The 12,840-nt window shown below is 43.9% G+C and overlaps 2 protein-coding genes across 2 annotated transcripts; one reads left to right on the forward strand and one right to left on the reverse strand.

Moving 5' to 3' along the window:
• The first annotated feature begins 15 nt into the window (after positions 1-15).
• On the forward strand, positions 16-3,237 carry pdf (peptide deformylase, mitochondrial). Its single transcript, XM_088614095.1, has 3 exons — positions 16-133; positions 1,135-1,734; positions 2,509-3,237. Exons 2-3 carry the CDS (start codon positions 1,161-1,163, stop codon positions 2,664-2,666), a joined length of 732 nt encoding a protein of 243 aa, XP_088470221.1. The 5' UTR covers positions 16-133; positions 1,135-1,160; the 3' UTR covers positions 2,667-3,237.
• Positions 3,238-3,465: 228 nt separating this feature from the next.
• Positions 3,466-12,470, reverse strand: vps4a (vacuolar protein sorting 4 homolog A). The gene is made up of 11 exons (XM_088614085.1): positions 12,257-12,470; positions 10,796-10,907; positions 10,563-10,710; positions 10,253-10,314; positions 10,014-10,133; positions 9,360-9,516; positions 8,971-9,119; positions 8,152-8,233; positions 7,250-7,469; positions 5,954-6,094; positions 3,466-5,777 (listed from the first exon to the last, which is right to left on the reverse strand). The coding sequence occupies exons 1-11, from the start codon at positions 12,275-12,277 to the stop codon at positions 5,676-5,678; spliced, it is 1,314 nt and encodes a 437-aa protein (XP_088470211.1). The 5' UTR covers positions 12,278-12,470; the 3' UTR covers positions 3,466-5,675.
• Positions 12,471-12,840: the final 370 nt, after the last annotated feature.

Below are 12,840 nucleotides of genomic sequence, written 5' to 3' on the forward strand. Positions count from 1 at the left end.
ACTCGTTCTGATGACGTCATAAGCTCCGCGACCGGGGCACGGTACATAAGTCAAGTCATATTTTCACGGCGTGAGGAAACAGAATCGCCAGTGCGATTCAACGTGACATTAAAAACGGCCTTTTATTAGAACGGTAAGCAAGTTTCTGCGATTGCATAATAGCACTGAGGTAAAGAACTACTGAAAATGGTGAAATACAACAGTTGCTGGGTCTTTAACCTGGGTAGCCTGAGTGCTGCCTGTCCTAGCAGGGTTGACCTACTGTGTGTTTAACATGAATAGCGGTAAGGAACACTGGAAATACTTACATATATAGTCTGAAAGGTATATAAGGTATGATACTTATAATGCTGCAAAATCTTTCAGAGTTTGCATAACATCTCTGTAGCATCTAAACACGTGTAAAGGATTCATTTGATTTCGGTCTCATAACCTAGTCCTCATAACACAGTTATTAATAGTAATAGTTTTAAGAGGGGGTGGCTATTTGTAAAAATAAAGGCAGCAGTATGACGTAATGGTTTATGTTCTGGATTTGTACCTGGAGGATTGTAAATTCAAATCCTTCAGGTATGAGAGACAGGTAAGGAGTGTGACACAAAGGGGTGGGTAAGGAGAAAAAAAACCAGAATGTAAGAATGCAGGAGGGGAGGAATAGGGTCTGAAGAGATCTATGGGAGGTGTGAAAGGCAGAAGTCTGTATGAATGGGGAGATTTGGGAAGAAATTAGTAGGTCTCTGAGGGCTGGTGGAAGATGTGATCTTAAGGACACTTCTGGCTTCTGATGTCTTTCTGTATTAAGAGTCCTGTAATCACTGTGAAAGAATGTAGACAGAACAGTCAGTTTAATCATGGCTGAGAGGAAAAATGGTAAACCATCAGCTTGGTGTGATTTCTGAACCTCAGTGCTCTGATATGTAACACTTGGCCAGTCTTTTTCCTGTTTCACCAAGGTAAAGAGCAGAGCACTTACAGGGAAGAAAGGCAGTAACATGATGCACTCTGTGTATTCTTGAAGTGGCCAGATGAGCTGTTTGTCCATGCTTTAAAATGATTATTGACATTTGAATAATACACCTAATGGAGTGGTTAAAATAGTAGTTGAAATTATAAAATAACTGTTTTGATTTCCAGCTTGCTGAGCCACAATCCATGCAAAGATGACCCCAGTGATTGTATCAAGGTTATCTCATCTGGCTCTCAGGAGTTCTTCCCCAAAAAGCTTGTTAATGTTCCCTCAGCCGTACAGGGCCTGTGTAGCCCACACAAGACTGCACTCCTCTCACGTCAAGCAGAGAAGCTACTGGCAGTACCTCAAGCGTAAAGTCCTGAAGCCCCCCTCTCCTCCATACCAACACGTCTGCCAAGTGGGCGACCCAATCCTTCGCTCCATGGCGTCGGAGGTGGACCCAGCCAAAATTGCCAGCCCAGAAATCCAGAGGGTGATCCGGACTCTGGTGGCAGTGATGCGGAGGCTGGAGTGCGTGGGGCTCAGCGCTCCCCAGATCGGGGTTCCCCTGCAGATCCTGGCGGCCGAGTTCACCGAGCGCATGATCTCTGACCACCCCCAGGGCACGAGGGAGGCCAAGGGCCTGTCTGCTTTTCCTCTGAGGGTCTTCGTGAACCCCAGGGTTCGGGTCCTGGACTCCAGAACCAGCTCTTTCCTTGAGGGCTGCGAGAGCATTTCAGGTTTCTCTGCTTGTGTTCCTAGGTATCTCTCTGTAGAAATTTCAGGTACGCATAACCTCTTTAATGACCGATTTATTTGGCTCATGCTTGAATCCCCTGTGTATTACTGTACACTGCTGTGTCCACACCTGGTGGTTTGAACCTACAGCCTTCTGCATTTGCTGCATCAGTTATTAGTTCGGCAAATGCAGGCCAGCTCAGACCCTGGCATTTTGCCTTCTTTAGGGTACCCATGTTGGTCGCACCAGTTCTACAGTGGAACTGAGAGGCTTCCTTCAGATGTGCCAGTTGACATGCTGGAGCAGGGCTGACCTCTAGCCCACATGAGGAAGGGAGCTGGGCTCTCTCTGGCATTGCTCTGGTCTTTCAAGAGTGGATCTGGTGCCTCTGTCCTTCACTCAGGACAGAATACAGGTGAATGAGCTATAGACCATGATTTCACCCTGGGTGTGTGTAACTAGCAGTTAGATCAATTTGACAATCACAGTAAAAGGCTCTGAAATCCTGAGAAAATCAAAATATTCATTTTAATATGTTAAGTGTGTTAAATGTGGCTCATATGAGATTAGGCTCACCTTCATGGCACAATTACATTTTACCAATTGAGAAATTGGAATCCAATTAAAATGTAATTGCACTGTTGGGATCCCTTTACAATGAGTAAAATTTAAAATTGTGCAAGCCCTTTTCAATGCTTTGATGCCGTCATCTTTGAAAAGTGTCAGATGTGTGAAGCATTTACTATTTACAAGAGTGTTTAGACAACAAAGAATAATAATGAAGAAACTGTTGTATGAAGTATTTACTCTGTATTCCCAGGTCTAAATGAGAGAGGAGAGCCTGTGACCTGGAAGACCAGTGGCTGGCCAGCGCGAATCATTCAGCACGAAATGGACCATTTGAATGGAGTGCTGTACATTGACAAGATGGACAGTAAAACCTTCAATAATGTTGCATGGATGGAAGCAAATGAATGAGGACTATTTTGGAGATAAATACATTTCTTGACACCTGCATTCCTGTTATTCCTGTGCTGTCTCAAATTGAGTGTTTGATTCTTACTTGAATTCATCTCAGATTTTCTCCAAAGTTAATAACCTGTCAGCTGTTATGTAATTCCTAATGTACCCATGCATGAGCTAAGGCACAGAGATATATGGGGTCATGCTTTGAAGGCTCAGTGAAAAAAAAAACAGGAAGGTGTTACATTCTTATGTACACAATTATGCTGAGGCATAACACTAGCAGCGCATTTTGGAGGAGAGAAGTTGTATGAATACAGATATTTTAAGCAGTCAGTTCTATTGAATGAGTGCCAGAAAATACAGTGTACTGCAATTTGGCACTTGTAATACATGAGTATTTTGTAAAACTGTGGTTATTTTTAAATAAAGCCATACTGCTCAAAGCATGTGGTAATTGCAAGATTTCTGAAATCTACAAGTAGAAGTCTAATCATTGTTATAGCTAATTTGTGAAATGGTTTCGAATTGCTAATTTGTACACAATGCTCCATAACAAGACTTCCAAATTAAAAGGTTCCCTGAAGAGGACTTGCTGTTTTTTTAATTAAATGTGATGCATTTTACTATTTTATCTTTAAAAATGAAAGGTACAAACAGAATTCATGGGCTCAAAAAACTTAATCTTGACTTCTACACCATCTATCTTTCTATATTATGTGAAAATATTTTCTCCATATTAGTTTAGCAATTATCTATAAACTACATAACAGAACAGAAGGCAATACCAATGTTGCATATTAAAAAAAAATCATTTGCTTTGTCATCAGATTTATTACAGCCAAACAAATGTATCTTAGTCTTTAATATTTTTACCTGTCTAATGTTTGTCAATGCAATACAGAACAGACCAAAAGAAACAGCAGGTGTTAGTTGACTTGTACAGTTATATTTGGAGTACAGAGATGTGAACATGAGATTTACCTCCCAAATTCAATTTCACCAGTTCACCCCTCAATAACATCAACTACTAAGACAGAAAGGGATTTCATACAGCTTATTTCCTGTTCAGTCAGTTCATTCTAATATTTCGTTTGAACGCTGTTCCACTGTTAAACCTGATTCTATCAAGCTAAAATTCAGGAGCTGGTCAGGTACACACTGTGCACTGACAAAAAAAAATAGTGGGCATTTTTAAATTATACAATTGACATGTTAAGTGCCTTTTAAATACTTCAGTAAACCATTCCATCAAGGAACTGGATGGTTCTAGTCTTTGCCTAGATTTTCCTAGCTTCTAGAAAAGTGCATGTCACTCTTTTTTTACTTGAATTGCTATTAAGGGCTTTCATTTAGTTCAGAAAAAATAATTACCGAGCTTCATGAATGAACTTGATTAGCAGCTGGGCTTGTTACATTTTGGAGATTTTGTGATTGTACTATGGATAATTTGTGTTTATTCAGTTACTTACTGCTATACCATGTACTTGCTGGCTTCCACTCATGAAACTGGTTTTGCGTGTTTTAGATGTAATGCTGAACAAGTACACAGAATCATGCTGCTTTTCAGTGAAGGAGGGGGGAATATATGCAAATCATTGCAGTAACATTTTCTGCATCTAAACCACTTCTGGCTTTTGACAAATTCAACATTGATGCTTTTTGTTTTCTTCACAGATACAAAAAATATTCCTTCTCAGCCTTGGCAACTCTGTGATACTTTGCAATGAACCCTGGATAATATGTTCACTCACTTTTCCTATGCACAGAATTAATATGTATATTACTGCTAACTACAACTACAGGTCAGGTTGCAACAGGTCATTTGAGATTTGAGTGTGGCAAGTAGCTATTGCACTGCAGGTAAGTGTATACAGTACCACATACTGTACACTGTGAGTGCAACACAGACAACATATACATTCAAACTTCTAATAATCCAATGTCACAACAGCTGCCAAACACGACTGATGAAGGCATTGCCATATTTCTTAACAAGGTATAACTGTAAAATGTAAAACTAAAATCAGTTTGACATGTCTTTAAATGGTAATTAGTCATGTTGTCTTCACTAGATCCCCAATTTAGTAAAACGTATCCAATGTCCTCTGAGATTAGAGCAATAGTGAGTCACCTCAATGACTTTAAACATTGTACATCACATGCATCTTCATTCTGGTGAAAAATAAATATTTGTCTATGTCTCATTTAAATTTGGGTGAAAATAAACCCTCAGCCACAGCAAATCCAGTTTATGCCACTCCAGGGAAATTTCCGGACTGATATGCAAGTTAAATTGGCGCTGGGATTAGTGATCAATGTCACCTGTAAACTGCTTGAGGAAGTGATGAGCCTGAGACAACACTCAGCACATGTGATTTTAAGTGAAAAAGGAACTTGAGCCTTGTCTGTAATTAGCAGTTTTAGTGTTTTTAACTGGCATAGAGATTGGTTTAAAGAGTATGTTTAAAGAGATGTCATGAATAAAAATAAAAATGTATACAATAACCAAGACAAGGATGATACTGCACAGAACAGGGAAACTAAAATTAACCTTCTTTGTAAAAGTATCTCTAACTTAAACCTTATACCTGGCTGGAATATCTGCATTCTGAAGAACCTCAAAAAGTCACTTAGTTCTGCAAAAACGATGATTTAAACACATGCACATGAAAACAGAGGCCTGCTAAGACTTCTCCATCTCCTAACTCACCGGAGCTCTATGATGAGAGCACAGCTACTCGAAACAGTCTGAAACTGATGGGTTTTTAGGGGTCAATATGAACACGTTTATTATAAATTGCCCCACCTTTCCCCTCCAGGATTGCTGGATGGCAAAACAGTCTTTATGACTCGAACACTGTTAAATCAAAATAAATAATTCCTTCTTCATACCAACCGGAGTTAGTGAAGTCAGCCGATCGGCTTAGTAGTTAAAGCAGTAGGATTACGCGTTGTGGCGATGGTGACAGCTGTGGGCAGGTCATTTGTCTTTCGAAACCACGCTGTGAACCCCCTCTTCGCTCAGCCCTCCTGGCCAAAGTCCTCGCTGAACTTCCTGACCTTCAGAAGGTCTTCAGTGTTTACAGTAGGCCGGGTGGTGGCGAGGGAACGCAGCATGTCCGACTGAAAAACAAAACAAAACCGTCACAAAATGTGCCACCTACATCAACACAAACTCGGGGGAGGTTCAACACATTTGTCAGTGTCATGGGTGCTTAAGTGGGTGACACTCTCCCCACCTCTCCCCACAGCTAGAAACTGGCCGTGATCGGTGCTAATAATGGTATCTAAGGTCATACCATACAGACGACAGGTTCCAGCAGTTTATCGCTGGGAACGTCCATCCAGGTCATTTCGATGGCGTCGGGGTCACCAGGAGAGCAGGGGGTCAGCAGGTCATCCACTGTTACATTAGCATTTGTTCGGGAAGGACCTCGGACCTGATGCCACAGGAAGAGGAGAAGGTGCTGAACTCAAATACAAATATTACAGCTCACCGCTGATTTGATGATGCAGTGCCTTCATTAATCCTGGGCCTCTACAGTGATCACACATCAAACAAACTGAAATACTGCTTGACAATGCTCATCAAGGGATGGGTCTCTTCACTGGCATGGACATATACTTTTTGTTTTTGACTAGTTTAGTTTTTGGCTCCATTACAAAATTAATACTGTTTATTCCTGCTCAATTAACAGCTCCTTAATACATAATGACTGTCCCTCATTTTAAAGCTGTCAAAAGCATAAGCATTGATTGACAACAGTGGAGCACGTATGAATCTAGGACAGTTCCTGTTCTCCTGGGGAACGCCCTGTCCAGCAGGTTTTTCAGATAACTACTACATGATTAATTTCCAAGAATTTGGAAAAATTCTACCATGACTGAGAAGTTTAAAAAAAATGAACTGTTAAAATAATGTAGAGATCATGTGAGGTCACCAACTCAGCCTGTTTCAGTCTCCACAGATCAGACTTCTGTTCATTGAGCAGATTGCTCTATCAATGTCACAAAGTTGTTTCCAATGTTGAGAAATGGCTAACCTATAAGACTAACTGGACTGGGGTTCGCCGGGACCAGGGCTGGAGACCCCTGATCTAGGGCGACCTATAAGACTAACAGGACAGGGCCTCTCAAGAGACCAGGGCTGGAGACCCCTGATCTAGGGCGACCTATAAGACTAACAGGACTGGGGCTCTCAAGAGACCAGGACTGGATACCCCTGATCTAGGGCGACCTATAAGACTAACTGGACTGGGCCTCTCAAGAGACCAGGGCTGGAGACCCCTGATCTAGGGCGACCTATAAGACTAACAGGACAGGGCCTCTCAAGAGACCAGGGCTGGATACCCCTGATCTAGGGCGACCTATAAGACTAACAGGACTGGGGCTCTCAAGAGACCAGGGCTGGATACCCCTGATCTAGGGCGACCTATAAGACTAACAGGACTGGGCATCTCAAGAGACCAGGGCTGGAGACCCCTGATCTAGGGTGACCTACAAGACTAACAGGACTGGGGCTCTCCAGGATCAGGCGTTTACGGTGTGGAACCTGTGCGAAATGGAACCTCAGGAAGAATCGGCGGCCCTCCCACCTTCTTGAAGTGCGTGGCTGACTGGACTTTGCGCACGGGCTGCATGAGCGCGTCCCGCACGATGATGCTGATGTCCGCGCCAGAGTACCCATCTGTCTTCCTGGCCAGCTCGCGCACGTCTGCCTCCGACAGGCTGTGAGGCGTGTTGCCCAGGTGCAGCCGGAACATCTGGGCCCGGGCGGGCTCCTCCGGCAGGGGGATGTAGATCCGCTTCTCGAACCTGCGGGCCAGCGCAACAGCGCCACCATCAGCTGTCAAACAGATTCTGCCACAGCACTTTTAACTCTGGAATTTATAATTTTGCGAGCGCCACGGAGTGTGCAGTTCACCCCTTTGCCCTGCAGTTGACGGCAGCGACCTCGTGAACCGGCACCTCTCAATGACTTCAGGTGGGTGCCTCTCTGTTATCGGGCAATGTGTGCTTTCCAAAATGTCAAGATGTGCCAAGAATTCTAGTTAACTTTCAATGGGGATCTGAGTTCATTAAACTACAGAGCCAGTACAATCAAGACGGACAGGACCGTCTGCTCTCATCTGTAACTTTATGCTCTTTTGTCCTGTAATATTAGCTGCTTAGCTATCTTTGAGAACTGGCACTGTGCACCAACACCACTCTATGGCAACACGTGGCAGCATCCCCACTTTGCTATGGAGGCATCTTGCTCAGCTCACTCCCTTGCACAGGCCCTTCAGGAAGAGTGAGAACTGGTGAAGGCACCGATTGACTCTTCACTGACTTGAAATGCTTGATTAATATAAATTGGACAACCTTCAAATCTCCATTTACATTTGTCTTAGTCCATAACGTTGGCACATACACTGGCTTTGGGAGTCTTCGTGAGGACATGTGGGTCACTCTTTTATCAACGCAGCTCAGAGTAAGAAAGCCTCAGCGCTCTCACCTCCTCCTAATGGCAGCATCCAGCACCCAGGGGATGTTCGTTGCACCAAGAACTAGGACCCCATCATTATTGTTCCCCACACCTGAGAAACAGAAAGCAACCTTCACTGATGCTGTTACAGGAAGGAAGGCACATGCGCAGCCCCAGCAGAGCACACGTGCAGATCCCAGGTGCATTTACAGGAGTATCAGATTTGTCATGCTGGTCATCATGTAGTCAGGTAAAACCGCTGTTCACATTGAGTAATTTGCAAACAGTCATCCAAGTCAGACTGTGTAACTTTATACGGTTTGGATTATTTGTGTATAAGGTCTTATGTCCTTAATCTCCAATGAAGGCAATTTTCTGGTTAGGGCTTCCTCCAGCTGAAACGTTTCTTTACCCACTGAGGCTAAAGGGCATGTAGATATTTTCTTTTTTTTTTAAATATACATATATTATTGTCACTTATTTTTCCAATTGGTGACATACCCATCCAATTTGAAATCTACAGTCGGGCTTTTTCAAGTCTCGATTCACTGGTATGAGCTGCGCACAGGGAGAATCGTAGAGATCGTGTTGCCGGGAGCTGTGAGATCCATTGCTGGCTAATCTCAATCCCTACACTAGTACCTTGTGTGGCACCATATGGAGAACCCACAAGAACCCTGGGATTCTTTGTCCCAGTCGGCTAATGACATGACTCGGGCTCAGACCAGCACAACCAGGATCACAGAACCATAACTTGTACTAAAGCAAAGTAACCTTTCTCGACGAGCTACTCTGAAGCCCCAAAGATCAGCCAGATCCTACTTATAAAGAGTAAAACTGATCTCCTACCTTGCATTTGAACCAGAAACTCTGTCTTAATCCTTCTAGCAGCTTCACTTTCATTCTCATTCCTAGAGCCACACAACGAGTCCACTTCATCAATGAAAATAATGGAGGGTTTATGCTGTCTAGCCAAGTCAAAGAGGTTCTTTACAAGTCTGGAGGAGACAGAAGAAGTTGGTTCAATATAGGAAAACATTCAGAATAATCGATCAAACACAACGTCCAATACTAACTCAAACTACACCACACATGGTTTCATCTGAGGTACTTTCCACTACACCAAGACAGCACTAGAAATTATAGCACAGAGTTTACTTATCAAAAGACCAGGTGAGCAAGGCTATAAACCCACCCAGGGTGGCACAAGCAGAGTCCTCGGAGCAGATGCTACTCACTTCTCACTCTCCCCCAGCCACTTGGACATGAGATCAGAGGAGGACACGGAGAAGAAGGTGGAGTTGTTGGCTTCCGTGGCCACTGCTTTGGCCAGGTAGGACTTGCCTGTCCCCGGAGGGCCGAACAACAGGATCCCACGCCAGGGAGTGCGCTTGCCTGGAACAACAAGATGGCCAATTGTGACAAAGGAAAGGATGGAAAGCACTAATGAGGAGGTATCAGGGTGAATATTTCACCATTACATCCCTCACAGTTAATCATCTTTCCATAACTGAATGCATTCTTAAAGCATGATTATTTGAATTTGAATTAACCTTTATTGCCCTTAAGGGGACTGTTCTTGCATAAAGAACTCTTATAAAAAAGGTCAACACTGTGCTTTCTACATTAAAAATAATAAAGAAATAGGTAAATAAAAAATTCTGTTTTTCAATTTTGTACAATCATATGTTCTTGCTCTCTGCCTGGCACATCAGCCCTTGTGTACTTCATTAAGAATCAGAGGCAGGACCAGCCTCACACCAGCAGGGGGCTGAGGTGGGCTTGACAATCTGCACACCGACTGCTGCGGGACACAGGAAGGAGGCTGAAGTGAGCGCTCGTGCTCGTTCCAGGACACCGGCGACTGCCTGCGTGACAGGCGGGTGGGTCACCTGTAAATAGGTGTGGAAATTTGATGGGCAGAATGACCGCTTCTTTCAGAGCCTCCTTCGCTCCTTCCAGCCCAGCCACGTCGTTCCACCGGACGTTGGGCTTCTCCATGATGATGGCGCCTGGAAGGAAACGAGACCTCCTAGTCTTAAATGCGACAGGAGCCCAGACCTGCCTTGCAGCAGGGCAAACGAACGGCGCGGCACCGCGCGCCACACACTCGCGCAGCAGCGGGACCCACCCATCAGCTGCTCCTGGAGCTTCTTCGTCTCCGGGTTCTCCCCCTCGCTGTCGGAGTCGCTCCTGAAACACACAGACAGCCCCGCAAGTTCAAGAGCGCCGACCCCGGCCTGAGCCTAATGGCTGCTGCGTGACGGGACACAGGCAGGGCCGGTCAGCGGCACTCAGGTTTGTCACAAGACTTAGCAAAAACATCAGGAGGCCAAATCTCCAGCTACAAGCCTGGGTTTGGTACACAAAGGCTGCTTACTCTCAGCCTAGCAGAAACACACCTCCAACAGGTCTGTCTGTGAGGTGAGGTTTGGCTTTACCCTTTGTCATTGTGCTGGGACTCCTTGACAGGCTTCTTGCCCTGCTTGTGTTTGTTCTTGAGATAGTCCTTGAGCTTCTCAGCCCGGTCTAGGTACTGAACACACTTCCCTCGGATGCTCTCCTTTGCCTTGTCGCTGTGCGCCTCATCTGGAACGCACAAGAGCAGTGAAATAATAAGACTGCACTGCGTGTGCCACCACCCATGAGCAGTCTGAGCCCTTCGCTCACTTACATTTAATTGCATGTAAGAAGTACTCCACCGCATGCTGGTACAGTCTCAGAGCCTCTTCGTAGTTTTTGGCCTTGTCTTCTTCTGTGGCTTTCGTTACCAGGTCAATTGCTTTCTACGACACAGACGACACAGAAGAGCACAATCACACCTATATCTAGACAAAAATGCTGGTGTCTGAGTCCCAGATAGTACACAGATGTAGCCCAATCTTCCTTCCGTGTCCATATTAAGAGCAAATGTGAATTAGGAATTAGATATTAGTAAATTAGAGAAGGAACATAGTGAATTAATAATAGTGAGTTTTTAATAATAGCCCTGGTGACTCCTGGAGCAGCTGTTCATATTCTTCACTGCATTTGGCTCCACACAAGTGAAACTGAAAACTGTTCAATGGATTTAAGACTTTTCATCAGTGGGGAGACCGAAAGATCATTTTACCCTCCCCTCCTAAGTGTGAGGTAGACACACCTGTTCACGGCCATTTCAAAGCAATCTCCAGGTCCCATCATAATCAAAACACTATTCAAACAGTATCTGCAAATGCATATGAACCCAGGTCAGGCCATCCGATACAGCGGCAGAAGGTTGATTTGTTCACCGCTTGCAACAGTTCTGACTGTAAACATTGTGACGTACAGAGCATGGCTCCAGATAACGAGTAGTCTGGTCCACTGGCAGGCTGGGGCTCGGGGGGAAACAGTTAAGCTGAGCTCAGTGACTTCAACAGGGAACTGGCCGGCTGCAAAGCAAACCTGAATTAATAATTAAATTATTGACAGCAGGTCCATAAAGCTGTTTTTGTCAGTCACACTTCTTTGTATGTTTTTTGAACACCTATTCATCCCTCCAGGTGACAGTAAGTGAACTGCATATACCACACAGAGCCCCAATATCAACAATACTCTCCAGTCGCCATCTCATCTCTGTGGTTTCACAGACCGCAACTAACACTCATAGAATATCACATGTTAAATTATGTCAGCACGTCTCGTAAGGGAAAACTCACTTTGTTTTCTGTTTTCTGGATTTTTACTTGATTCTTCACAGGTTACGCAGAGACGTCCCTGGAAGTCTCCAGACGTCAGTGACGAGAACAGCCCATCTTTAATTTGCGGTTCTTTATATTCCGCACTAGCAGACACCTCCTTGCGTCTCGCAAATCAAATGGATTTCGGATTTTTAGCACACAGCTTTCGTTTAAAACATTCTGCCTTCGTTAAATTCAAAGAGCTATTGTGATTATTAGCCAGTATGCATTATTTATCAGCTCTACATGAAAGCTACATAAACCATATCTTTCCCGCGGGGAAGCCTAGAAGTAAGATGTAGTAAAGCCAGAATATCACTCAGAGACCCGAAAGAACACAAACCCCTTTAGTCCTGTGAAACGTCATAGTATTATTAGTCCTCAATAACATCCTTTAGGATCTGTTGTTGTTATTGTTATTTTGTTTACGATACCTGTAGTGTTGACGTTGTCATTTCATCTCACACCTCACCAGGGATTCATCCACTCTGCAAAAGGGGACACCCAGGCTCTGGAGTCGAAACGGATTTCTGTTTTTTGCACCTGTTCTGGTTAAATCCTTCGGGTATTCTTTTGCGATTGTCATAAACAAGAGACTGAACAGGACCCCTGAAAATGAAGGAAACGGAAACGACCATAGACATTCAAACACGCCCAGAGCGACCCACAACAACGGTTGCAGCGAACCGGCGAAGGAAAAGAAAATGCTGCCCCTACCGGGTTAGAACAAAACAGCACATTGTTTGCTAATCGAGAAATTGCTACATCGCACAAAATTCAAAGATTAAAATTAAATGCTGTATCTTTGAAAATGAATTTAACATCTATTTAAACGTCAGAGTAGTTAAGAAACATCTCGTGCACAACAAGAATAAAAGAGCTCCCTTATTTCTTTTATACTGTACTTACAAATATTCAAATATGCTACCATGTTATTTTTAGTTCTGACAGTGTATCCTTCCGCTGCAGAATATACACTCATGGGTGTGCTTTAGCCATTCCCTTTTGTTTTGATGTT

Source organism: Lepisosteus platostomus, chromosome 20 (assembly GCF_059453375.1).
Source record: "Lepisosteus platostomus isolate fLepPlt1 chromosome 20, fLepPlt1.hap1, whole genome shotgun sequence".
Taxonomy (NCBI): domain Eukaryota; kingdom Metazoa; phylum Chordata; class Actinopteri; order Semionotiformes; family Lepisosteidae; genus Lepisosteus; species Lepisosteus platostomus.